Raw genomic sequence first — 26,822 nt, forward strand, 5'->3', positions numbered from 1 at the left:
TCTGCCTCTCTCTTTCCCCACTCCCTTTGCAATAAGGGAAGGAATGAGAGAGAGAGAGATGGTGGACAGTGAAAGAGAGGAAGACGTTGCACATGGGGGTGGAGGAGAGAGGGAAAAAGAGTGCAGTTTGTGTAGTTTAATTTTGTAGTTACCATTCTGTATTATTAATATGATTATATTGTGTGTAATGGAAGAAATGGCATTTACAATTAGTACTACTATTATGGGGGCGGGGTCTGGGGCGGAGCTTCGTCAGGTCTAGGGCGGAGCTTTTTGGACCTCCCAAAACAAAAAAAAGTGTTCTGCTGCCTATGCTCTGGAGTCATCAAGCAACTGAAGTCCCGGATTAAGCCGGAACAAGTTACCGGTAACGGTTTTATGCACTTTGCTTTAATAAATAAAGGCATGCGAGGGGAAGTAGGAGAAGCAGATCTGCTGTGATGCCCCGCCCCCTTTAAAATGCAGCGGAAGCGGCAGGGCGGGTCCACGTGCCTTTGGTTCCGGATCTTCCCTGCTTCTGATGGTCATGCTTGCCCGGCTCTTGCTGGTGGTTGTGGGCTTGTCCGTTCCCGGGACTCCTGCTCAGCAAGGTCAGTGCTGATAGATCGGTGCCCCCCCCCCCATCAGGGTTACCATATGGCTCCAGAAAAAATAAAAGAGGACGGGATGAGACATTGAAAACAATGAAAGGAAAACCCGGATGACTCAATCCGCCCTCTTTTTTTCTGGAGCCATATGGTAACCCCACCTCCCACCCCAAAAGGGGTTTACAGGGTTACGGTGGGATCTCTCGCAGTCAGGAGTAGAAAAGAGGAAAGAACCGACCCAGTGATGTGGCTCTGGATCCGGACTCACTGGTGGTCATCCCAAGATCTGGCCCGGATTCTCCCTTCGGGCTTGGATTCTGTGAACACAGGGGGGGGGGGAGCTCCAGGCTCGGCTGTGATTCATGAAATGCAGTTGATTTGTTTTACCTCTAATAGTTTACACCAGTGGTTCCCAAACCTGTCCTGGGGGACCCCCAGCCAGTCAGGTTTTCAAGATATCCCTAATGAATATGCATGAGAGAGATTTGCATACCTGTCACTTCCATTATATGCAAATCTCTCTCATGCATATTCATTAGGGATATCTTGAAAACCTGACTGGCTGGGGGTCCCCCAGGACAGGCTTGGGAACTACTGGTTTACACAAAAGCCAGGCCACCAGATTTCATCACAAGTTGGAACAGTAGTAGCATAAAAGGCTTCAGCTCTGGTTACCTTCTATTTCCATATCTTTTCACATGCACTGACCATTCAGTTATCTTTAATAAATCTGTAGATGGGCAAGGTAGAAAGTACATGTTGGATCAAAAATGGGTAAATATCAAAGGGTGGGCAGGAGGTGTGTGTAGGTGATTGCCATGTCTGCACTGCCCTTCCTAGGATGTGTGTTGATTGGCCAATGCATTGGAGCTGATGCCATGGCTTCTAAACCAAATATAATGTTGAAGTTTTGCTTCATATGCAGATTTGAAGCATGTAGAATTAATCACAGCGAACATACCAGGTGCATGTGCGCAAGGTTATTCTGTGCTGAAGGCAGCTAATCCTGTATGCAGGTTCAAGTGGAATGAAAGCATTAGCCCTCATCTGTACACGCATTTGCTGGAATGTTATGTTGACAAAATTTTATCTTGATAAACAAGTTCTTTGCATTTTTAATACTTGATAATTGATAGTAACATAGTAGATGACGGCAGATAAAGACCCGAATGGTCCATCTAGTCTGCCCAACTTGATTCAATTTTAATTTTTTTAATTTTTTTTTCCTAGCTATTTCTGGGCAAGAATCCAAAGCTCTACCCAGTACTGTGCTTGGGTTCCTACTGCTGAAATCTCCATTAAAACCTACTCCAGCCCATCTACACCCTCCTAGCCACTGAAGCCCTCCCAGCCCATCCCCCACCAAACGGCCATTCACAGACACAGACCGTGCAAGTCTGTCCAGTACTGGCCTTACTTCAATATTTAATATTATTTTCTGATTCTAAATCCTCTGTGTTCATCCCACGCTTCTTTGAACTCAGTCACCGTTTTCCTTTCCACCACCTCTCTCGGGAGCACATTCCAGGCATCCACCACCCTCTCCGTAAAGTAGAACTTCTAACATTGCCTTTCATTCTAGGGTCGGGGTGGGAATAGGAGGATGATAGTAATATATGTGGAATTATTAGAATTGAATTTTGTTTAATTCATTTATTGCAATGTTATAATTAAAAATTATGTGGGGGGGATGGGGGAGAGGTGAATTTGGGGAAAGGGAAGGGGGAAGGATATAGGGGTAGGGTATTGAGAGATGTAATGGGTAATTTGGAAATATATTTTGAAGAAATGAAAGACATTTGATGGAAATGAATATGGTGAATTTTAATGTAATGACTATTTTATTGTATTATATTATTGTATATTTACTGGATTTCTTCAATAAAATCTTATAAATTAAACAAGCAGGGGCAGATTTTTCAAACTAAGGGGAACCACAAGTACAAGGGGGCACTCGGAGAAATTGAAAGGGGAAAGGTTTAGAACAAACGCCAGGAAGTTCTTTTTCACCCAGAGGGTGGTGGATACATGGAATGCGCTGCCGGAGGATGTGATAGGCAGGAGCACGCTACAGGGCTTCAAAGAAGGTCTGGACAGGTACCTAGAGGACAAAGGGATTGAGGGGTACAGATAGGAGTAGAGATAAGGTTATAGGGACAGGATTAGAGGTACCTAGAGGACAAAGGGATGGAGGGGTACAGATAGGAGTAGAGATAAGGTTATAGGGACAGGATTAGAGGTACCTAGAGGACAAAGGGATGGAGGGGTACAGATAGGAGTAGAGATAAGGTTATAGGGACAGGATTAGAGGTACCTAGAGGACAAAGGGATGGAGGGGTACAGATAGGAGTAGAGATAAGGTTATAGGGACAGGATTAGAGGTACCTAGAGGACAAAGGGATGGAGGGGTACAGATAGGAGTAGAGATAAGGTTATAGGGACAGGATTAGAGGTACCTAGAGGACAAAGGGATGGAGGGGTACAGATAGGAGTAGAGATAAGGTTATAGGGACAGGATTAGAGGTACCTAGAGGACAAAGGGATGGAGGGGTACAGATAGGAGTAGAGATAAGGTTATAGGGACAGGATTAGAGGTACCTAGAGGACAAAGGGATGGAGGGGTACAGATAGGAGTAGAGATAAGGTTATAGGGACAGGATTAGAGGTAAATTATAAAATTAGTCAGAGACCACTGTTCAGGCAGTGGACCTGATGGGCCGCCGCGGGAGCGGACCGCTGGGCAGGATGGACCTCTGGCCTGCCCCAGAGGAAGCAACTTCTTATGTTCTTATGTCTTGCAATACAATGTACATACAATATGCACGCGTCACATCATCACAACTGAGCCGATAGTTCTTTCTCTGACGCTGCGGAAGTGTAGTGACTGTTCTAAACAAGCAAAGTCTTTCAATACAAGTACATACAGTATTTTGTATTAAAGTTGTGGAACGACTCGGCTGAGTTTCCATTATTTCTTAGGGGTAAATTTGCTTTGATATACGAGTGTTTTGGATTGCAAGCAATGTTTTCGGAACAAATTATGCTCGCAAACCAAGGTTTTACTGTACTTACTTACTTATCGCAGAATGTCTATGGGGCTCCAGGCATTTCCCGTTTCAACATGATGTAATGTTGCAGTCTGCCCGGGACATTTCTGTGACACTCTACATATCAGCCCTACGAGGATAACTAGGAATTGCAAATTATTCACCTATCCTAAAATTACCGGCTGCAGATACCGATCTTTTTTTGGACAGGACTCTTGCATTTCGAGCAAGTAAGCAACAATCCTGGTTGGGTAGTTACATTGGTAGAGCCATGCTGTCCAATTAAGACTGTGCTGTTTGATAAATTCATTTCTTAACTGAAGCTTTATTGATAATAAAAATTTTACATTGTGTATATCAGTGATTCCCAACCCTGTCCTGGAGGAACACCAGGCCAATCGGGTTTTCAGGCTAGCCCTAATGAATATGCATGAGAGAGATTTGCATATGATGGAAGTGATAGGCATGCAAATTTGCTTCATGCATATTCATTAGGGCTAGCCTGAAAACCCAATTGGCCTGGTGTTCCTCCAGGACAGGGTTGGGAACCACTGGTGTATATATAGGAAATATGTTGTTGTATTTCTTTTAACTATTTGTATTTCGCTGAGTGTCCAGCTTTCTTCTGTGTAAACCGCCTAGAAATCGTTTGATTGAGGCGATATAGAAGAATAAAGTTATGTTATGTTATAAAGCAGTGTTTTTCAACCTTTTTTGGGCAAAGGCACACTTGTTTCATGAAAAAAATCACGAGGCACACCACCATAAGAAAATGTTAAAAAATTTAACTCTCTGCCTATATTGACTATATATAAAGTAATTCTCTTGAATAGGAATCAAATAAACACAAAGAAAGTATTTTATAATTACTTTATTATGAAATAAAAATTATAAAATACTTTATTCAGTGCGAAACCTGGGCCTGTTTGGCTGAACACAAAGCTGATATTCTGGCTGGAATCGAAGAAAGACACACACGTAGCTCTTCGTCAACAGCTCTCAGTCTCTCTCTGTATTTGGTTTTTATAGCATACAAAAATAGACAAATATACCCTCCATCCTTTTTATTAAACCACATAGCAGTTTTTAGCGCAGGGAGCTGCGCTGAATGTCCAGCGCTGCTCTTGACGCTCATAGGCTCCCTGCGCTAAAAACCACTATTGCGGTTTAGTAAAAGGTGACCATATTGTAAAATATAGACAGCAGATATAAATTCAGAACTGTGCATAGTAAGTGAAGGGAAGTTTTCATCTCTGGGAATTTACCCAGTTAACTATTAAGTTATTTGGGCAAATTCCTTTGAAAACTGTGGTAATACTGCCTCCACTTTGCTAAATTTAAAATAAAATCATTTTTCCTACCTTGTCTGGTGATTTCTGGTTGCACTTTCTTCTTCTGACTGTGCATCCAATCTTTCTTCCCTTCTATCAGCCTGTATGCTTTCTCTCCTCCACACCTCATTCCCTCCCCCAACTTTTTCTTCCTCTCTCCCTGACCTTTCTTTCTTTTTTTCTGTTTCTCTTCTTTCCTTCTGTTTCCCTGCCTGCCCCCTTTCTTTCTTTCTCCCTGCCGTTCCCCAAGCCACTGCCGCTGCCATCGGGGAACAGGACCCACCAATGGATAACAGGCCCCAAAGCCGACGCCGACGCATGCTCTCCCTGACGTCAATTCTACAATCGGAGAGGAAGTTCCGCCCAGCCAGGCAGCGATTGGCTGGCCCGAACCAGGCAGCGATTGGCTGGCCCGAACCAGGCAGCGATTGGCTGGCCCGAACTTCCTCTCCGACTGTAGAATTGACATCGGGGAGAAGAAGACTTATCGGCTCCATAGATTAGATCGCCAAGACAAAGTGAGTCCTGGGTGATCGACTCACTTTGCCTTGGCGAGCTACTGGCGCCCCTGCCTCGGGCCCCCTGTCAGCTCCGGGCCCGGCGGCCCTGCGGCACACCAGGCAACATCTCGCGGCACACTAGTGTGCCGCGGAACAGCGGTTGAAAAACACTGTTATAAAGATTGCCCACCCCTGGTCTTAGGTAGCTAATGTCCTTGTACCATCCCTGCCCAGTTCCAGCTTATCTTGTGGCAGCAAAATCTGATTTGCTGTCAACCCCATCAGAATTGCCGCCATACCTAACTAAAAGAAATCTGTCGGGGTCTTTCTGCTCTGGATTCTGACGGAGATGGTATTGGATTTTAGGGATGCATGCATAAGAAGCAATTGTTCTTTCATTAACAATTTGGCCTTCCTGTTCTCCTCCCCTCACTTGCCAGCTCCAAATCCGCAGTGGAGTTTGGCACGCATGAACATTGGTGTACATGTACCATATACTGTCTTAAAAAAAATACAGGATTTCTTACACTCCTGTTTTCTCTCTGTATGTGCTGCATGGAAATGTGTCCTATAGTTCCTGAGAAGGTTGACAACATGGTGAATCTGCCTGGCGGAAAATTCCAGATGGGAATCAATTCTGCTGATGCTAAGGACGGCGAGGGGCCTGTCAGGGAGGTGACGGTGAAGGCTTTCACTATTGACAAGTTTCCTGTTACCAACAAGGATTTCAGGTGACAAGCCCAGGTTTAGCCTGTTTTATTTCAAGTGAACATTGGGGCAGAGACCTTTCTCAGAGAATTACCAAGTGTTTTTGTGCAAGGGGGGGGTCTCTCCAATAATTTTGGAAAGGCTACAAGAATGAAGTCTCAGTAGGAGAGACTTGGATTAGGCTCCCAAACAATTGAAAAGTTCACAATGTTTGTATACCAAATGCATGATGTAGCTCAAAATAAAGATAAATTAAGGAAATAGTTACCAAATAATTCCCCCTCTCCCCCCCCTTTTCATGAAGTCGCATTAGCATTTTTTATTGCAGGCCACGGTGGTAAAAGCTTTGATGCTTATAGAATTCAAAGTTGCCTTGAGCCAACTTTTGCATTGTCACCCTTCCCCCAACGATATACACTTCTCCCTCCGTATTCACTGTAATAGGGGATTAAGAGACCCGCAAATACAGAAAAACCGCGAATAACTTTCTCATATGTTATTCGCTTTTTTCTATTAAAAACCATCGTGAATATGGTGAAACCGCAAATAACATGGTGGGAGAGCTGGCCTGTTTCTGAAGGAGAGGCAAAAGACGATGAAGAAAGTGCCGGGATTTAGCGATTTTTCTCTGTAAATGCATGGAATCAGCGATTTCTCTATGCAAGCTGACATCATTTGGGGGGGAGGAGTTAGCAAGCTAAAAACCGCGAATAATCAAAACCGCGGTTGCTGAAACCACGAATACAGAGAAAGAAGTATAGTAGCTCTCCCTTCACCTCAAGCCCCCCCCCTTCATACTGGTGATAAAGGTTGCCAAAATGCTATCAGTTCGGCATCTCTCCCTCCTTGCTTGCAGAAGGAAGAGAGGGGAGAGAGATGCCTGACTGGGATTTTGGTACCCTTTATCACCGGTGCCCTGGGCCAGGGCCTCACATGGTCCATAGGTTAAGCCTGCGCTAGTTCTGAATATCGAGATCTAAGTTTGATGTATTTGTGCTCCCTTCACACAGGGAGTTTGTAAGGGCAACAAAGTACAAAACGGAAGCTGAGGCATTTGGGTGGAGCTTCGTGTTCCAGGACTTTGTGTCGGCGGAGCAGAAGAAAAAAGTCTCACAAAAAATTGAGGTGCGTGTAAGCTTCTGATTGGGGGTGGGGAGGATGGGTCAGCTATAAAATCCTACGTTCTGGAGAAAATACATTTATTTAAACTTGCTGTCTGCTTGCCAGCATTTGCCACGGGAGAATCGCTACCGCGGCTCTGTTAAAGGGGACCTATGGTAGTCAATTCCTGTTCTGAAGTTCCTATTAATTAAAATATTTTAGAATAGCTTGAAGTTTGCATTAGTTTATGCGGTAATTAGATCTTTTAAAGAAGAGCTATTATACATTAACCATAGCAATAGGAACATTTTTTTGACATTTCACATAGGTGCCCTGTTAATGAAATTAATCCCACAGACATCTGGATTTTTATTAAAGAATTTATCATATTTTATAGATGCGCAATAATAACAGTAAAATTCTAGTTCAGCAATCTCTTGTCTAATTTAATTCTGAAACTCATATTTGCTGTTTATAAAAGAAGTTTCTTTGGGCAGAAGTTTAAAAGATAATAATTCTCTTTTTTTTCTTTTTTGGGGGGGTTAGTCTGCTCCTTGGTGGCTGCCTGTTGAGAGAGCATTCTGGCGTCAGGTGAGTTTTTAACTAATGTTCTCTATGTTAAAGATTATTATTTTTTTTAAATCATTTTAATGTTTAGTCAAATTGCAAAATGAAGGAAAATTTGTCAGGACCAAGGCATTATGGATAATAGACTTTTCTGGATAATCTCAGAGAGTGGGAGCTTTTCCAGATAACAGATCAAGTAACACTGGCATGTTTTGGGATAAAAGATGTTTTTATGGATAATCAATTAGGACCTTTGATTTTTACAAATAATGAAAATGTCAGATTAAGATAATGCTCTACTTTATAAAATTAGTAATTGTGTAACTAGCAGTCTGTACCAACAACATTTGAATTTTTACTTAGATTCTGTATGGGTGTGTAATAATTCATATGCATCTGGCTGTCTTTTTTGTACTGTTTCTTAGCGAAATACTTTAAACATTCAGAGCAGTTGAATAAATTGGCACTATTATATTGGAAAGGTCCTGCTGCCCTACGGCTGAAACTGTGCCTTTAGCCCACAGGTCCTGGATCCGGTATAAAAGATCGTCTGGGGTTTCCCGTGCTGCAGGTCAGCTGGAACGATGCACAGGCTTTCTGCAAATGGCAGGGTCAGAGACTACCAACGGAAGAGGAATGGGAATATGCTGCCAGAGGCGGGCTTGAGAGTATGGAAGAAACGGCGCGTTTATTCTTCCTTTATCTGAAAACAAATCCCTGTTCCCAATAGCAACTCGTTACTATCGGCTTACAAGCATGTTTTTTTTAGCGCCAAAAATAGTAACATAGTAGATGATGACAGATAAAAACCTGAACGGTCTATTCAGTCTGCCCAACCATACATGCTCTATAAATTAATAATTTAATTTAAATGGTCCTTTTTCTTAGACAAAGGGTCATTTCATAAATAATGCGCACACTTTTTTTAAATTTACATGTTTTATTTTTTTTTCCCAAGTATTTCTTTACAATCCTTCAATATAGTCTCCCTGCTTTGAAATGACCAAGTCCCAACATCTGGGAAGCTTCATTATTCCATCCAAGACACCGTTTTTGTTCAGTTGCCAAATGGCTCGGGTACCGGCAGAAAAAAAGCTCTTCCAGAGATGCAAAACGATGTTAGGTTGTTTCAACTTTGGAAAAAGGTTGAAGTCTGGTGGACTCATGTCTGGACTGTAGGGAGCATAAGGTAACACCTCCCAGCCCTATTCGCATAGTTTTTCAATGAGTGGAGAGCTCCATCTTCCCCACGGCCAAAAAGATTTTGATGAGCTCAATCAAAAGTCAAACAAATGATGATTTTTGCTTATGATCATGAAGGCATCATCATTACAGACAAAGTTCCATGTGGAAGAAGTGTCACAGCAGTGTATTATTGTGATTTTTTGCAAAAAAATGCACGAAACCTGACCTCAGTTGCTCTTGGCTGGGCCACTCATTCTTCACGACAACGCCCACCCGCACTTAGGGAATGTCAATGAAAAACTATACAAATATGGCTGGGAAGTGTTACCTCATGCTCTCTACAGTCCAGACATGAGAGCACCAGACTTTGACTTTTTTCCAAAGTTGAAACAACCTATGTGGAGCTTTTTTCCATCGGTACCCAAGCCATTCGGCAACTGAACAAAAATGGTGTCTTGGATGAAATAATGAAGCTTCCCGGACATTGGGGCTCGGTCATTGCAAAGCAGGGAGACTATATTGAAGGATTGTATAGAAATACTTGAAAAAGAAATAAAACACGTAAATTTAAAAAATATATATATATAGTGTGTGCATTATTTATGAAATGACCCTCGTATTTCTAGGCTAGAAACCCCGAACTCTGCCCGGTAGTATGCTTGGGTTCTATCTACTGGAGTCTCCGTCAAAGCCCTCTCCAGCCCATCCTTAACTGAATGTCCATATTACGGGACACAGACTGTGCAAGTCTGCCAAGTACTGGCCTTAGTTCCTTCGATATATACCCATTATTTTCTGATTAGAGATCCTCTGTGTTCATCCCACGCTTGTTTGAACTCTGTCACCATTTTCATAGTCACCACTCCACTCGGCAGCGCATTCCAGGCATCAACCACCTCCGCAAAATATTTAACTGACTTTTCAGTTCTTTTTAAGTGGTGCTGGGTTGGTTTTAAGCAGGGACGTCCCAAGGGCTGTGCAACTGTGCAGGGTACAGTTGTCCAGGGGCGCAATTGTCTTGGATCTGCTTGCGCTTTTGCCGGCTTATTTGCTCCTGCTCATTTCGAGTTTATTTGGGTTTTGATAAAATCGCTTTTTTCATAGATTACAAAGCGATGAACAATTAAAAAAAAAAATATGGGGAGGGGGGGGACAAACAGTTTTTTAGGGGAATCGCAGGCTTACTTTCCACGAGAGGGAAATGGGGGGAGGAACTACAAATTAGTTTACGAAAGAGAATAAAGAAGGGAATAAACAGAAGGGCAATTGTTTGATCAATGCTTGCCTGCTTCGAGTGGAGATACCAGATGGACTCTAAAATCAGATTAATTCACAATGTCCCTGTATAGGTAGCTTTTTAATTTTGATTTGAACTTTTCAAAGATTGTTTTCTTCCCTTACCAGATGTGGTAGTAGGATCCAGATTTGGGGAGCAGTTCGTAGGGAAGGGATTGTGAGATTTTTATCCTCTGATCGTAAAGTATGGAAAGGATTATAAGGGATAATGACTCTATCTAGGAATAGTGGAGCTTTAGATAGTAAGACTTTAAATGTATTTATTTTTTATTTATTTATATTTAATTTTCTATACCGTTCTCCCAGGGGAGTTCAGAATGGTTTTACATGAATTTATTCAGGCACTCAAGCATGTTTCCCTGTCTATCCCGGTGAGCCCACAGTCTTATCTAATATACCTGGGGCAATGGGGGTCACAAGGAGCAGCGTGGGTTTGAACCCACAACCCCAGGGTGCTGAGGCTGTAGCTTCAACCACTGCGCCACACACTCCTCCTTGATAGCAGTGGGCTTATATATGACTGTTGATGGTACAAAAAAAAGGACATCTCTCTGAAATTTCCATGTTACAAAATTAGAAAAATAAAATTGTCTTTTTGAAGATATTATAAAAAATATATTTATGTATAACATGCATGTCTAAATTCACATTAAGCTGAAATTGCTCGGTTTTACTCTTGCTCATGGGTTGATTTTCTCCAGGCCCTGAGCCCGACCTTTCTGTCACTCCATCTGTGTTCACCCAGGCAGCTCAAACAGAGGGAAGGAAACCAGAATGGAAGAGGTGAATAGCGGGAAATGAGTTCTTCTTTTTAATGTTCATCTGTGCTTTTTATTTACAGATAGGACATATCCATGGGGGAACAAGTTTCAGCAAAATCGTTCAAACTTATGGCAGGTACAATTCTCAATTCTCAGCTGTCCCAGGCACTAAGGTGGACCTTTTCTATGCCTAAATTGGATAACCTGAGTTCTTAACTAGAGAATGACATGAGGACAGATTTTCCGCCTTCCCCGTGAGTTCTTTTCCTGTCCGCGCCCCTTTCCTGCAAGCTCTACACTCATCTACACAAGCCTCAAACGCTTTAAAATCATAAGTGTTTGAGGTTTGTGTGGTTAAGGCAGAGCTGACAGGAACAGCGACAAAACTTGCGGGTATGGGGGAAATTGAGTTCCCGCAGGGACAAATTTGTCCCTGTGTCATTTTCTATTCTTAACTTTTTTTGGTCCCTACACCACTTTTAACTGATTAAGGAAAGTTTCACATCCTCTTTCTAAACCACATGCGCACTAGTGACTGGCTAGCTACGTATGTCACTGTGCTAGCATGCCGCCAAAATTAGTTATTCTACTACCGTGTTTCCCCGAAAATAAGACAGTGTTTTATATTAATTTTGGGTCCAAAAAACGCATTAGGACTTATTTTCGGGGGTTGTCTTATTTTTTTTCATGTACAACGATCATCTCTCCCTTCCTCTCCTCCACCCCATTTCTTCCTCTTTCTTTCTCCCCCCCAGCATGTGCAGCATCTTTCCTCCCCTCTCATCCATCCCCTTGTGCAGCATCTTTCTATCCCTCCCTCCCATCCCCCCGTGCATCAGAATCCTGTCCACCCTCCCACCATGAAACTGATGAACCTCCGCTCCAAGGCCTCCTAAAGCAGCAGGGGTGGGGGTTACTGAATTGATGAGTCTGATTTTTTTCTGCAAATCAAGCAGCACTAGTGTCAGGGATAGAGTCAGGGAGTGTCAGGGGGGGCTTCGGGGGTCAGTATTAACTAGGGCTTATATTAGGAGCATCTTTAAAAGTCATGCTGGGGCTTATTTTCGGGATAGGTCTTATTTTCGGAGAAACAGGGTAATAGCTATCCTCATAACTGTCTAGAAAATTTCAATAAATTGGTTCAGATCTCAAGACGCTTCTCCATACCCCTTTTGACCTCGTGTTGGCACCACTGGTTAAGAATCCCTGGTGTATCAAGTTTCAAGTTTATTAGAATTTTATATACCGCCTATCAAGGTTCTCTAAGCGGTTTATACAATCAGGTACTCAAGCATTTTTCCCTCTCTGTCCCGGTGGGCTCACAATCTATCTAACGTACCTGGGACTATGGAGGATTAAGTGACTTGCCCAGGGTCACAAGGAGCAGCGCGGGGTTTGAACCCACAACCCCAGGGTGCTGAGGCTGTAGATCCAACCACTGCGCCACACACTCCCTTCCAGCGTCTGCCCTCTCTGTCTCTTCAATCCAGCATCTGCCCCTTCCATCCACTGTCTGCCCTCTCCCCCTTCCATATGGTATCTAACTTTTTTTCTATGCCCCTCTTTCATTTTTACATGATTAATTCCAGCTTCACTGCTCTCTTCGTTTTTATCTCTCCTACACCAGATCTAACATCTTTGTCCATCTCTCCTTATTTCTCTGCTGACCCCCTTCCCAGCATCAATCTCTCTCTACTTTCTCATTCCTGTCTCCCCCCCCCTTTCCCTCATCTGATCTCTCCATTCCACCCTGACCCCTTCCCCTCCTCTAATCTCCCTGCCAGCTGTTTTCTTCCTTTTTTTCCTCCTCCCCTGTCCAGCTGTACCCCTTTTCCCTTCCCTCCTCCCCCTATCCAACAGTAACTCTCTTCCCTTCCCTTTCCCTCCGCCCCTCCCAGCAGCATCTCACTTAGGCAGCCTTGGGTTCTTTGATGGGTCGCGCCGCCTCTGAGGAAAGAGGAAGTTGCATCATCAGAGGCGGGCTGTGACTCAGCAAAAGCCCCAACCTGCCTAAGTGAATCGCTGCTGCAGACAAGTACTGAGAGCTGCTGGGAGGGGAGCGGAGGGGAAGAAGCTATTGTCGGAGGCTCTCGCCGGCCCTGCACAGACAAGCAGGAATTTTCTGCGGATCGGCAGTTGAAGAACACTGCTCTAGGGGACAGGGGAGATATGATAGATGTTTAAATACATGGTTGAAAAGTATTAATATAGACCCAAATCTTTTCCAGAGAAGGGAAATAAAAATAGAGAGCATAAATTGAGGTTACTGGGTGGTAGACTAATGTTAGGAAATTCTTTTTTTTTTAAATTGATTTCTTTATTAAAGATCGTCATACACACCATATACAGTAACCATAATACTTTTGAAAAAATATACACATTAGAAAGCAGAGATAATATTCAACATAGCTCAAAAAGACAATAAAGGAAAAATGAATCCCAATCCCCATCCTCCCCTCCACCATAAGTGTCCTCCCCTACTGCCAATAGAAACAATGATTGTTCAAAGAGAGAAGTACCAATGGCCTAAGTTTAGGGATTTCTTCCCTAAACTAGGCCAGATTTTCTAAAAAGAAAAAAGTACCAGGCCATCTGATTTCAGGGCCGTTAAATTAGTCATCAGAAATATATAATCCAATTTACGATAGACAACCTCCAAGGAGGGGGATGATGGCTTTTTTCATTCCCTGGCCAGTGCCAATCGAGCTGCTATAAAGCTATGAGAGTCCGTTTTATGGACCACAGGCAGATAGCTAGGAGACAATATTTCACTTGTATTGGGTATTGCTCTCCAGTAACCTGATGGATTAGGGTAAAATCTGATTGCTAAAAACCTTGTAATTTTGGGCAGGTCCACCAAATATGATGAATATTGCCCTGGCTGCCACAGTCTCGCCAGCAGCCTCCATTCCCCAGGCGATACCAGGCACGGAGGTGGGCTGGTTGGCATTACCAGCAGAACAGCATTTTGTGCTCATTTTCAGTTGTTAAGCAGTTCTATTTCACAGAGAGAGTGGTGGATGCCTAGAATGCCCTCCCGAAGGAGATGGTGCAGAGGAAAACGGTGACAGAATACCAAAAACAGCGGAATGAAAACAGAGGATCTCGCATTAGAAAATGAAGAGCTAAGGACAGTACTGGGCAGACTTACTCGATCTGTGTCCCATATATGGCAATTTGATTTAAGATGGGCTGACTTCAATGGGAACCCCAGCAATTTGGAACATGAGGACAGTGTTGTGCGGACTTTTACAGTCTGTATCCCGCAAATGATGAGATGGTTTGGATAGGCTGGAGTGAGCTTTGATGCCACCTTCAGTAATTGGAACTTAAGGACAGTACCAGGTGGACATCTACGATCTAAGTCCCAGAAATATCAAAGAAAGACAATTTAATCATGAATTTATAGTGCATGTAATTAGAAGGCAGGTTGGATGGACTCTTCAGGTCTTTATCTGCTGTCATTTACTATGTAAATGAGGGCTAGGGAGGAAGAGAAAACACAGGGTAGAAGAAGAGAGAGCAGAATAGAATAAGAGAAGGACTGAAAATGTGAGACAGGGAAAGGGGAGATTAGGAGGGTTAAGCATGGGAAGGTGAGCTGAGAAGGAGACGGAAAATTGATAAAGGTTAAAAGGTGATTGAGGACTGAAAGGTGAGAAGGAGAATGCAGTTTGAGGAAAGAAATGGAGAAAAATAGCTGAAAGGATCAACTTCAAAAACAGATAAGGGAGTGAAGGAGTCTGGGACTGGAGGAGAGAGGAGAAATGTCAAATGGACATTGCTCCCTAAAAAAACAGCGAAGAAAAAACCAAGACGGAGGCATAGGCAGCAAAATGGGGTGGGCCAGCGGCTCCACTAGTATTTGATGTACACCAGTATCGGCAACTAGCGAGCGCTGGGGTGGGGCTGGGGATTGGTTAGTTTGGCCATTGCAACCAAAAGAGATGATAATGCTCCTAGACAGAGGAAAGCAGAAAAAAGAGACTGAAACCAAAATGATTAGAAAAATAAAATGGCCAGACAACAAAATAGAATATGTATTTTATTAATTGGTATAGGGCTGACTGTGTGACCTCAAGTGCAGCATTCTGCTAAAGTTACTCTTTCTGTAGGGACTGGTACCAATCCTACCTGTTCTGTTTTCCCCTAGGAGATGCTCTGTTGTTCTTGAGCCCAATATAATATTTGTAGTACTGCCTTTTCTTAGGTAGGGTTGGTGCTTTTGTGAGATCTCACAGCACTGTTACAGTATGGCAGGTTTGCTATATGCTGGGCAGGGGCTTTGTAATACTTCGTAATGTAACTTAGCACTGCAGGAAAGTTAGAAGTCTGATAACTTTTATCCAACCTCCCAGTATGTGTTCAGACACTCATTAAATTATTATTTTTTTTTGGGGGGGGGGGGAGGAGAGAAACCCATGAAGGTTTCCATTGGGGAGGGAGGGAAGAGGACCGTGCAAAAATCACTTACACTTGGCAAGAACAATGGTAGCACCAACCTCTTTAATTTTTGTTCTTGAATGGGTGTAGCCTGTATCACGTTCTAAGACATGGTCATCAGACCCACTGATGAAGCATTAGATTATACTGACCTGAGAGTAAAACCTCACTCGGATTCTTTGATTATATTTCGGGGTAGGTTACTGTTTGAATGAGTTCCCTTTCTTTTCTATGACTATAGTTCTTTAGCTATTTAGTCTGTAAACCGCTCGGTTCTGCTTGTTGGTAGTAGTGGTATAGCAAAAAACCATATATATATAAATAAAATAACTTCTTTGATTGTCCTGTCATACTGCAGGGAAGATTCCCAGAACAGGACACTGCAGACGATGGATACCACGGAATATCTCCTGTGATGGCGTATTTGCCACAGAATAACTATGGTAAGGATTTTCTCCCTTTGCCATTATTACTCTATAGCTTTTTAAAGCTAAGATCTTGGGAGTCAAAATATTGCCTGGTCTTGTTGAACTCAACTGGAAAATGTTTGGAGCTAAGCCATCTCCCTGCTCTGCTTTTCTAAAGTATCCAGATGACGATTGGGCTCTAGTGGTCTGATCCTGGGTTCTGGTATTGATCTGGACCATCATATCCATTGTATGCTTGTGCACACATGCTTTGGCTATACCCATTAAGGATTTAGGTGTTCCCAGTTCTCACAGTTTTTATTAATGCAGCAAGATGGGTCAACATGGAGGATAGCCTTCTAGAGGGGGTATAATGGCATCTTAGCGCTGCCCGATTCAGGGAAAAAAATTTTCGATTCAGTTTGGCCTATTGAATTGATTTTTCAATTCAACTTCACGCTTCCTACCCAAACAAGCGTTTTTGGTTTTTTTTAAATGGACTGGTGGGTTTATTTTGTAGCCTCTTCACCCCCCTCCCTCCTGCCCTTTCCAACTCCACACTGGTACTGTAGTATAAACAAAACAAAAAAAGACTTTTCCTCTCTCTGTTAGGTCCTAGTTCACACTCGCTGTCTAAAACCAGCTCTGGCAGGATGCACATTTCAAATCTGACATGTTGTAATCACAAACAAGAAAATAAAATTATTTTTTTCTACCTTTTGTTATCTGATTATCTTATTATTCAAATCATGGTGGTCCCAGGCTCTGGTTTCAGTTTGTCTTCTGTTAACTCGCTCACTAGTGTCTCCTGCTCATTTGACGTTTTCTTCTTTCCCCGTGCTCATCTTTCATCTTCCACTGTCATATCCAACATTTTTGTTTCTTTCCCACTCTCTCTCTCTCCCTCACTGCCTTGTGTCCTGGGTCAAATCTCTCTATTCTCCTCCATGCATCATCTCTCTCTTCCTCCCTTCCATTATCATGTGCAACATTTCTTTCTCTCTCCCCATGCACCATCTCCATCTTATATCCAATATTTTTCTCTCTCTCTTATCCATGCATGTCTCCCTCCCCTCCATCATATTCAAGATTTCTCCCTCTCACCCCTTTCTACCTCTTTGTTTACTCCTGGCAAAATTCTGTACTTTTATTTGTCAAACTTTAAACAATATTTTTGCTAATTATTATCCATATTCAATTTAAAACAATTAAAATAAAATGTTTTTCTTCTACCTTTGTTGTCGATGTTTTATTTTTCCATCATGTTGGTTCCAGTTTCTCTTTTCTGCTTTCCTGACGTCTGCTAATTTTCCTTCAAGTGGCTGCTATCCATTTCTCTTTTCTACTCTCTCCTGTCTATTCCCTCACTACATCTGCCTTAGACATATTGATCATCTTTTTAGCTCTTTTCTGCCTCTTACCCTTTTCCTCTCTTTCACTTTTCAACTACCTATCAAATTTTCATCTTCTCTTCCATTCCCCATTTCATTCTTTCCTCAGCCCTCAATTCCCTTTCTTCTTCAATGTACCTCCATTACCATACTCCTCCAATCTTTCCAGGGGTCTACTCTTTCATCTACCCCCTCACTCCATGATCATAACCACAGATGCCTCCCCCTATGCGTGGGGAGCTCACCTGGGAGATCTTCGCACCCAGGGACTCTGGACCCCTCAGGAGCGTCAACATCACATCAATTTCCTGGAACTCAGGGCCATGTTCTATGCTCTCAGGGCCTTCCAGCACCTTCTCTACCCACAGGTTCTTCTCCTGTGCACAGACAACCAAGTCGCCATGTACTACATAAACAAACAAGGCGGCACCGGATCTCCCCTCCTTTGTCAGGAGGCCATCCGCATCTAGACCTGGGCCACGGCCCGCAGTCTCTTCCTCAAGGCTGTCTATATCCAGGGCGGACAGAACTCCCTGGCCAACAATCTAGCCGCATCCTTCAGCCTCACGAGTGGACTCTGGATCCTCCCACACTCCGCTCCATCTTTGCTCGCTGGGGCACTCCTCAGGTGGACCTCTTTGCAGCTCCTCACAACCATCAGCTGCCCCAGTTCTGTTCCAGACTCTTCTCATCGTCTGGCCCCGGATGTATTCCTGCTCGACTGGACGGATCGGTTCCTCTATGCCTTTCCTCCACTGCCTCTGATGTTGCGGACGTTGTCCAAACTCCGCAGGGACAGAGCCACCATGATTCTCATCGCTCCTCGGTGGCCTCGCCAACACTGGTTCTCCCTCCTGCTCCAGCTCAGCTCCAGGGAGCCCATTCCTCTTCCTGTGTTTCCTACTCTACTTACACAGCAGCATCAGTCTCTACTACATCCCAATCTGTCCTCGCTCCACCTGACAGCTTGGTTTCTCTCGGGCTGACCTCTCCAGATAATCTGTCTCAGCCTGTCCGTCGTATTCTGGATGCCTCCAGGAAACCGGCCACCCTCCAATGTTACCATCAGAAGTGGACCCGGTTCTCCTCTTGGTGTCTGCTTCATCATCACGATCCCGCCTCATTGGCGGTGGAAACTGTACTGGACTATTTGCTCTCTCTCTCTGACGCTGGCCTCAAGTTGACCTCAATCAGAGTCCACCTCAGTGCCATCACTGCGTTTCATGAGCCTATCCTCGGAAAACCTCTTACGGCTCATCTCCTGGTTTCCCGGTTCATGAGAGGCCTCTTCAATGTCAAACCACCTCTGAAGCCTCCTCCAGTCGTCTGGGACCTGAATGTGGTTTTATCAGCCCTCATGAAACCTCCGTTTGAGCCTCTTGCCACAACTTCACTCAAATTTCTGACATGGAAGGTGCTTTTCCTCATTGCCATCACCTCTGCCAGGAGGGTTAGTGAGCTGCATGCACTGGTTGCCGACCCATCTTTCACTGTTTTTCACCATGACAAGGTGGTTCTGCGTACCCATCCGAAATTCCTCCCCAAGGTGGTCTCGGACTTTCATCTCAACCAGTCCATTGTGTTGCCTGTCTTTTTCCCTAAACCCCATTCTCATCCTGGGGAACAGGCATTGCACACACTGGACTGTAAGCGTGCCCTTGCTTACTACCTTGACCGTACCAGGGCGCACCGCTCGTCTCCTCAGCTCTTTTTGTCCTTCGACCCTAACCGTCTAGGTCGTCCTGTCTCTAAACGGACGCTTTCCAACTGGCTTGCTGCCTGCATTGCGTTCTGTTATGCTCGGGCCGGTCTCTCACTGGAAGATGCTGTCACGGCCCACAGGGTCAGAGCTATGGCTGCTTCTGTGGTTTTCCTCCGTTCCACGCCCATCGAGGAAATCTGCAAGGCTGCCACTTGGTCCTCAGTTCACACGTTCACTACTCACTACTGTCTGGATACTTTCTCCAGACGGGATGGGCACTTCGGCCAATCTGTGTTACACAATTTATTTTCCTAATGGCCAACCATCCCTCCTCCCTCTCTGTTAGCTTGGAGGTCACCCATGCGTTAAGAATATGCTGCCTGCTTGTCCTGGGATAAAGCACAGTTACTTACCGTAACAGGTGTTATCCAGGGACAGCAGGCAGATATTCTTACGTCCCACCCTCCTCCCCGGGTTGGCTTATCTTAACTGGGGACCACGCACTCCTCCGTCGGGCGGGAAGGCACTCGCGCATGCGCGGTGCGGCCAACTAGAACTTTCTAGTAAAAAGTGTCCGTACTGGGGCTCCGTCAGTGACGTCACCCATGCGTTAAGAATATCTGCCTGCTGTCCCTGGATAACACCTGTTACGGTAAGTAACTGTGCTTTCTCAGCATCTCCTCCCCACCCTTGTAGCCTGACATCTCCCTATCTCTTCCCTGCTGCACTCTCCCCCATGGTCCAGCATTTCTCCCACTCTCTTCCCTCACTCCCATTTCCAAGCATCTCTCCATCACTCCATTCTGCTCCTGGATCCAATATCTCCCACCTCCTGTGTATCTCTCCCTCTCATCTATCCCCATCTCCAACACCTCTATCTCTCTCTCCCCCTCTTCCTTATGCCCTATGTCAAATCTTTCTATCTCCCTCCATGCCCCATCTCTCCCTTCCCTTCATTATGTGCAATTTCATCCTCTCCCCTTTCCTCCCCTGTGCCACCAGCTTTCCTTTCACTTCTTCTTTCCCCCTATACCTTGATACGTGGTAAATAAATACCTAAATAATCTCTCTCATTGAAGATCCTCACCTCTTTAGCCTTTCCTCATTTGAGAGAAGTTACATCTCATTTATCATTTTGGTCACTCTTCTTTGAACCTTTTCTAATTCTGCTGTATTTTTTTTTTTTTTTTTTGCTACAGCGACCAGAATTTAACACATGGTGAGGTCACAGCTTAGAGCGATACAAAGTAGGACTGAAATGTTTTGGTTGACTTATTGAATGGCAGAAGATAAGGCCTCTTTTTAATAGGGAGCTCAGAGTCCTTCTTTCACCAGACAATTTCCTCATGATGTAAAAAGCATGGAGCACAGTTCATGTATGTGGAAAAGCCGACGTCCAAGCTACATGTTCAAATAATCGGCTGTGTTCCCTAGGTCTGTACGACATGCTGGGGAATGCGTGGGAGTGGACGTCATCGGAATTTGTCGCTCCAGGACGCACACAAAGGAAGGCCATGAAGATGTATGTGTTGCGGGGCGCATCTTGGATTGACACGGTAGATGGATCCACAAATCATAAAGCTCGAGTTACTACTAGGTAAATTCATACTTTTAAAATTTATAACTAGCAAGGTGTAATGTGCCAGGCACCCTTTCTTTTTTTTTTTTTTAACTTTAATTTTCAAAATTTCAATAATGCAATATAACAAATGTAACATATAAGTATACAATGGAAGCACATTCATCTTACACATGTTCATAATCAACTATTTTTCTCCACCCACCCAATGATTATTCAATAGAACACAAAACATATATTACCACAAAAACCTTACCCCATTCAAAATACTGATATCTTCCCACCCCCCAAGTGTAAATATTTAAAAATCAATTTATAACAGAAATAACTCCCCCACCACCCTTCCCTGGATATGTACAAAAATAACAAAAACTGACTCACATTCAGTAATCAATTCTAATGAGGTAACATACAATGTCAATGGGCCCCATATCAATTTAAATATATTACCATGCCCCAAATTCTCAGCGTTCATCCTTTCAAATCTATAACTAGAGCAAAGACTTGCCCACCAGAATGAAAAATTTAAACGATCACAGTTCTTCCAGTTTTGGGTGATCATTTGGATGGCTATCCTAGTCATTATAAGGAAAAGACAGCCTCTATATTGATCTATAGGGCTTAACATATAATATTGTACCACAAATGACTACCTAATATGTTAGAGGAATTGATGATTCCAAAATGTTATTAATTCTACCCCATATTGACCTCCAAAAGCTAAGTATCAAAGGACAATAGAACAACAGATGATCCAGTGTCCCAATGTCTAAATGAGAATGCCAGCATCTATTAGATTTAGAATTATCTAACAGGGGTCCAAAAAGATCTATGTAACAGAAAAAACCATGTTTGTCTCATAGATGCATGCCAGGCACCCTTTCAACTGAGGCCCCTTATTGGATATCACAAACCTGTTCCATCTTAATGAAACCTATTTTGTAGGTAGCATAGATATGCCCATTTTTCTCATAAAGCAAAGAAATCATGTTTTCCTGCCTTGGTATATTTAAAGAGATTATATGTTTTCCTATACAAATATAGGTTTTTGTTTATACTTTTTGAAAAGACAAATATCTCTTTGGAATAAGAGAGAGGCCTACAACCAATTAAAGAGCCTGAAATTCTTTAATGGCACTCCTTGAGTAGGTGAAGACTTTCTGGAAGACTATACTTTTTCTTCATGTCTTGTCAGCCACAGTGAGTTGGGCAGTGTATTTTTAGGGTACTGAACATTGAATTCAGTGAATCCAGCCAGACCACAAATGTGATTCCTTACTTTTGTGTACTGTGCAGGGGCCATACTTGAACAGAGGGCAGACAAAAGAAGGGATGTGTGTGATTCACTTCCCACCACAATCATACGTCTCTAGGCCCCAGTCTAGTAGAATATCCCTGTTCCACCTTCTCCAGCGTGATTCAGGGCCTTCCAGGTAGCCCATGTTCCTTCATTCCTGTACATTTGCTCTCATTCTATACAAGCAGTGACAATAATTCATTTATTGCCTAGCCTAGCTGAGGATGGATTAATTTAAATATAAGTGATACTGTGGTACATTGGTATAATTTTATAACTGGCCCAGCACCTGTAAAAACTTGCCTTGCACACAGGAGAAGGTTTTATAGAAGTTTCTGACTCTAAGCCTGAGGATGCATAACAATGTGTTCCCATGGACAGAGTTTGGGCAGTGCAGGGTTGGGTTGCAGTGTATATATGCATTTTATAAAATATGTGGGTACACAGATAGAATACAGATGCATGTTTTCACCTTCAGAGCAGGTGTAAATTTGTACATGAGAATTTGCATGTTTTGTAGGCTGGTTCTGGGTTGTTACCGCATAAAGGCACCTACTTGATTCTCTTTATAAAGGGCTAATAGATCCCAATAAATAAATAGAAACGTGATGGCAGATAAAGGCCAAACGGCCCATCTAGTCTGCCCATCCGCAGTAACCTTTATTTCTTTCTCTCTCTGAGATCCCCACGTGCTTATCCCAGGCCCTCTTGAATTCAGACAGTCTCCGTCTCCACCGGGAGCCTGTCCTTATATGATCTAGGTGCCTTTTTGTTCATTTGATAGATGTGGGCTATGTTGCTTTATTGTATAGGGGCAATTCATGTTTTTCTAACTTGCATCCCTATAAGCACCCAGTGTAAGAGGCTTGAGGAGGCTGCTATATCACAATTTGCAGCAACAACTACAAAAACAAACTGGGAGCTCTACTCTCTCTCTTTCTCCTCCCGACCTGGTGCCTGCCTGCCTGTCCAGTTCAGTAGGGCAAAGAAACAAACTTTTTGCAGGGTCATAGAGCAGTGTACAGCGCTCTAGGGTCCCATGCATGGGTTCTGTTCCTTTGCTGACACTGGGTCGGACAGGTGGGAAAGAGAAACCGTTTGTTTTTCTGGTTAGTGGTTTGGTTTGGTGGAGGTATTGGAGCTTGTGAGCAGATGGGGAGGAAAAGGAGGAGACCAGTGGGGTGAAGAGAGAGCTGGGCAATGTTGGATGGTGTGGGAGAGAGAGGCACAGTGGCAATATTAGATAGAGGGGAAGAGATCCAGGATAGCTGGGAGTTGAGGAGAGGAAAGGAATGGTGTATAGCCGGAGGATAGAGAGAAAGAAACAAGAGGGTTGGTATTGGGATGGTGAGGGGGGTGGGGGAGATCGACACACACAGAGGATATGCTTCATGACAGAGTAAGAGGAGACATACATACAAAGAGAAGATCCCTGATCAATTGTTAACAAATTCTAAATGCCCAACTTCCTCTTCCTCGCAACGGCTCTCCGCTCTACCCCGCCTCCCCAATTCTAGATTTGAGACCAACTCTTACCCTCTCTCCCCCTCTCTCCCCTCGCACAACATGTCCTGACAAAATGTATCTTTATGGTTAAACCACTTGTATCCCATGTACTGTAAAAAATGTATCTTTACTGTAAATCGCTTTGAACTTCACGGTATAGCGGTATATAAGAAATTAAAATAAATAAAATAATGCATGGGAGAGGGAGGGAGGAAAGATACTATATGGCTGGAGGGAGAAGGCAACATACAGAGGAGATGCATAGCTGGGGACGAGAGGAAGATAAACACACATAAAGAAGAGATGCTGTATGGCTGGAGGGAGAGGCCAACACACACATACCTGGCTATGCTAAAAAAGTGCCCCCTCTGATATAGGTGTCCTAACCCCAAGGATTTAAATTTGTCCTGCCATCTCCCCCCCCCACACACACACCCACTTTAGCCTCCCCAAACATCTAAGTCACCGACTGCCTATGCATATTACCCTCCCCCCCACCCAGATATGTAGGACAAGCAAATTTCCTCTGTCTTAAACTAGACAACATTTATGAAAGGAAGGCCATGTCTAGCATGCTGTTTCCTTAGTGCTGAATATTTCCTGTCCGTGTACTGTTATCTAGGATGGGAAACACGCCAGATTCCGCATCCGATAACCTGACCTTCCGATGTGCTGGCCACAGAGAAGCACCTAGAACAGACCTATGAGGAAGACCGTAGCCAGTCGTATCCTTTTTCTCCTGTGGAGATGAGAAAGTTATGTTACTTCGGCATTTTCTAAGCTATCTGAGATTGTAAAACTTTGTAAAACTACCACCAGCACACTCTGTACATAATACTTGGCATTACCAGATCACAATTTCTATATTTTAAAAGTCTAACGATTTTAATATTTTTGCTATTTCCTTGGTGCTTTGTGCATCTTGGACTCGTGGGCACAGAAATCAATATTCAGCAGCGCACCTGCCTGCCAAAATAGATGTGGCATTTTGAGCACACCACAGATTAGCCCGATTATCAGATTGCTACTTGGCTAAATAGTTGTGAGTAATGGTGTCTGAGCTTGTGCCATGACATGATAATTCAGCTTTCAACTAACAATAGTGCCACTTTCATTCAAAATACAATTTAACATTCAATTCATGACCAAATAACTACTTTGCAAATATAAAAAAAATATAAAAAAGTGCTCAGTGCCACCACCAGGTCATTGCTAATGCAGTTCAAAGCAAGATAGTTTTGGTTCCCTGCCTTCCATAAAGTGGCTTGGATGTTACTCAAAAAAATTGCTAATGTTCCAATTGCCTATAGAGTTGTTTTAAAATGCTATCAAAAACATGGTCAGAACTGTACTTATGAAATTATATTTTAAAAATAAAATGACAAAATTCTGTGGTGATACTGTATTGATATTCCCTTTTGTGGCTAGAGCTACCCAACTGCAAAGGAAGGTATTTCTTCAGTTAAAACCTAGGGTTTTAGCCCTAGCTGCTAGTTTTTTCCTAAAATTCCCTTGTAAATGTATAATTAAACTACAAGAGAAGGAATTTATTTTTGGGGATCCCACACAGCTTCAGCAAATTTTAAGTTTTCGTGAACAAAGAGAAAGATCAAGTAAAATAGTTATCAACTGATCTTTAAAAGGAGTCTGAGAATAAGAAGTGAAGCACTAGAATGATGTAACTTGGGGGAAGATTTCTATTTTCTCAGGTTGGATTTATTTATTTCTCAATTATACCTGTATCTTTTCTCAAGGTTAATATCTTATTTTCTTTAATTGTGCTTGAACTTAAGGTGGCTCCCCCTAATTAATGTGGGCTAGAAAGATTTGTATGATATATTTATGATATTTTTTTCATTTTCTTTTGATGTATATCTTTATCATTTATTGTTCTTTAAGAATTGTATGAAAAATTTAATAAAAAAAAGAACTGTACTTATCTTGTTGCCCTCCTGTCCAGCGTTTAGCTCTCATGAGCCATAAACCGAATTGAATTAATCCGTATAAAGTGCTTGTGTGATACATACTGTCCAGTGTCACTTTAAATAACAGTCATGCTTGCAATCGGAGGGCAGTGAAATATTAGACTTGATTGCAAGCATGACTATGTTATTTTAAAGTGACACGGGACAGCACTTTTATCACACAAGCACTTTATATGGATTAATTCATTGCTCATGAGAGTTAAACGCTGGACAGGAGGGCAACAAGATAAGTACAGTGTTAAACATGTTTTTGATACCATTTTAAAACAACTCTATAGGCAATTAGAACATTAGCGATTTTTTTGAGTAACATCTAAGCCATTGCACACTGTACTTTATTGAAGGCAGGGAGCCATAAAGTGCAACGATGAGTCGAAAACTATCCTGATCTGAACTGCATTAGCAATGACCCGGTGGTGGCACTGAGCACTTTATTTATAATTTTTTATATTGGCAAAGTGGTTATTTGGTCATGAATTGAACGTTAAATATAAGAAAATTGTATTTTGAATGAAAGTGGCACTATTGTTAGTCAAAATATTGAAATTAGAGTGCCTATAAGTATAAATAGTGATTCCCATAGGAGGTTTGTTTAGAGTGATCTATGATAATTCAGCTTACATGTTCAAACCCCCCCCCTACTCCTTGCGACCCTGGGCAAGTCACTTGGCCATTGCCTCAAGTGTATTACATAGATTGTGAGTCCACCGGGACTCTATGTAAATTGTTCTGAGCTCCCCCTGGGAGAACAGTATAGAAAACTGAATGATTAAATAAAATGTCTGAATTCATAACCCTTTTGGTATGTTTCTCATCTTTCTATTGTGATCAGATTGTAAGCACAGTGACGTTCTGTACATGTGACAATAACGACATAATACCCAGTCCATGAAATACCTTTTTTTGTGGTGGAAATTTATGTACATTCTGCATTAATAAGTGTATTTTTAGGGGACTGAAAACCGACTTTGCATCCAGCCAGACTAAAAGCGTGATGCCTTGCTTTTGGGTACATAAGCCAGGATTTTGCGTTGGAAAATGTACCTGAAATTGCTGACCTGCTCTTAATGCTGCTGTTAAAATCATTCATAATTCCTGAAGATTGGATGGTGGCCAATGTAATGTCTTTTTTATTTTTTTAAAGGTTCAAGAGGTGATCTGGGACATTACAGACCAGTAAACCTAACTTGTAACCCTTTTTTTTTTCCTCAGCTGAAGTCAATATTGTATGCTGCGCTGAATGACTTGTGTTTATGTGAGTCTGGGTAATAAACACTGCTGGAAAATTGAAAATCATTATGCAGAAAGATTATTACAAACCATATTAATTTGTTGAAGGTCTGACTACTTGTAAAATCTGAAAATGGTACAAGCCAAATGCTGGATAGGAGTACAGCAGTGTCTGTGCCTACACACTAATGGTGGCACA

The 26,822-nt window shown here is 42.9% G+C and overlaps 1 protein-coding gene across 3 annotated transcripts in view; it reads left to right on the forward strand.

The window, feature by feature from the left end:
• The first annotated feature begins 398 nt into the window (after positions 1 to 398).
• The window catches only part of SUMF2 (sulfatase modifying factor 2), a 28,651-nt gene continuing 2,227 nt past the window's right edge, over positions 399 to 26,822 (forward strand). Inside the window, exons 1-10 of one of the 3 annotated variants that reach the window (XM_033922365.1) lie at positions 402 to 590; positions 3,673 to 3,864; positions 6,040 to 6,196; positions 7,184 to 7,298; positions 7,821 to 7,865; positions 8,359 to 8,509; positions 11,164 to 11,219; positions 15,885 to 15,969; positions 20,461 to 20,623; positions 24,031 to 24,616. In XM_033922365.1, the coding sequence (XP_033778256.1) occupies positions 6,060 to 6,196; positions 7,184 to 7,298; positions 7,821 to 7,865; positions 8,359 to 8,509; positions 11,164 to 11,219; positions 15,885 to 15,969; positions 20,461 to 20,623; positions 24,031 to 24,115 (837 nt within the window). In that variant the 5' untranslated portion in view covers positions 402 to 590; positions 3,673 to 3,864; positions 6,040 to 6,059 and the 3' untranslated portion in view covers positions 24,116 to 24,616. Of the gene's footprint in view, positions 591 to 3,672; positions 3,865 to 6,039; positions 6,197 to 7,183; positions 7,299 to 7,820; positions 7,866 to 8,358; positions 8,510 to 11,163; positions 11,220 to 15,884; positions 15,970 to 20,460; positions 20,624 to 24,030; positions 24,617 to 26,822 lie in introns of those variants that run through there. The other 2 variants (XM_033922364.1, XM_033922363.1) reach the window with 2 other exon arrangements.

The sequence above is a fragment of the Geotrypetes seraphini genome, chromosome 15 (assembly GCF_902459505.1).
Source record: "Geotrypetes seraphini chromosome 15, aGeoSer1.1, whole genome shotgun sequence".
NCBI classification, from domain to species: domain Eukaryota; kingdom Metazoa; phylum Chordata; class Amphibia; order Gymnophiona; family Dermophiidae; genus Geotrypetes; species Geotrypetes seraphini.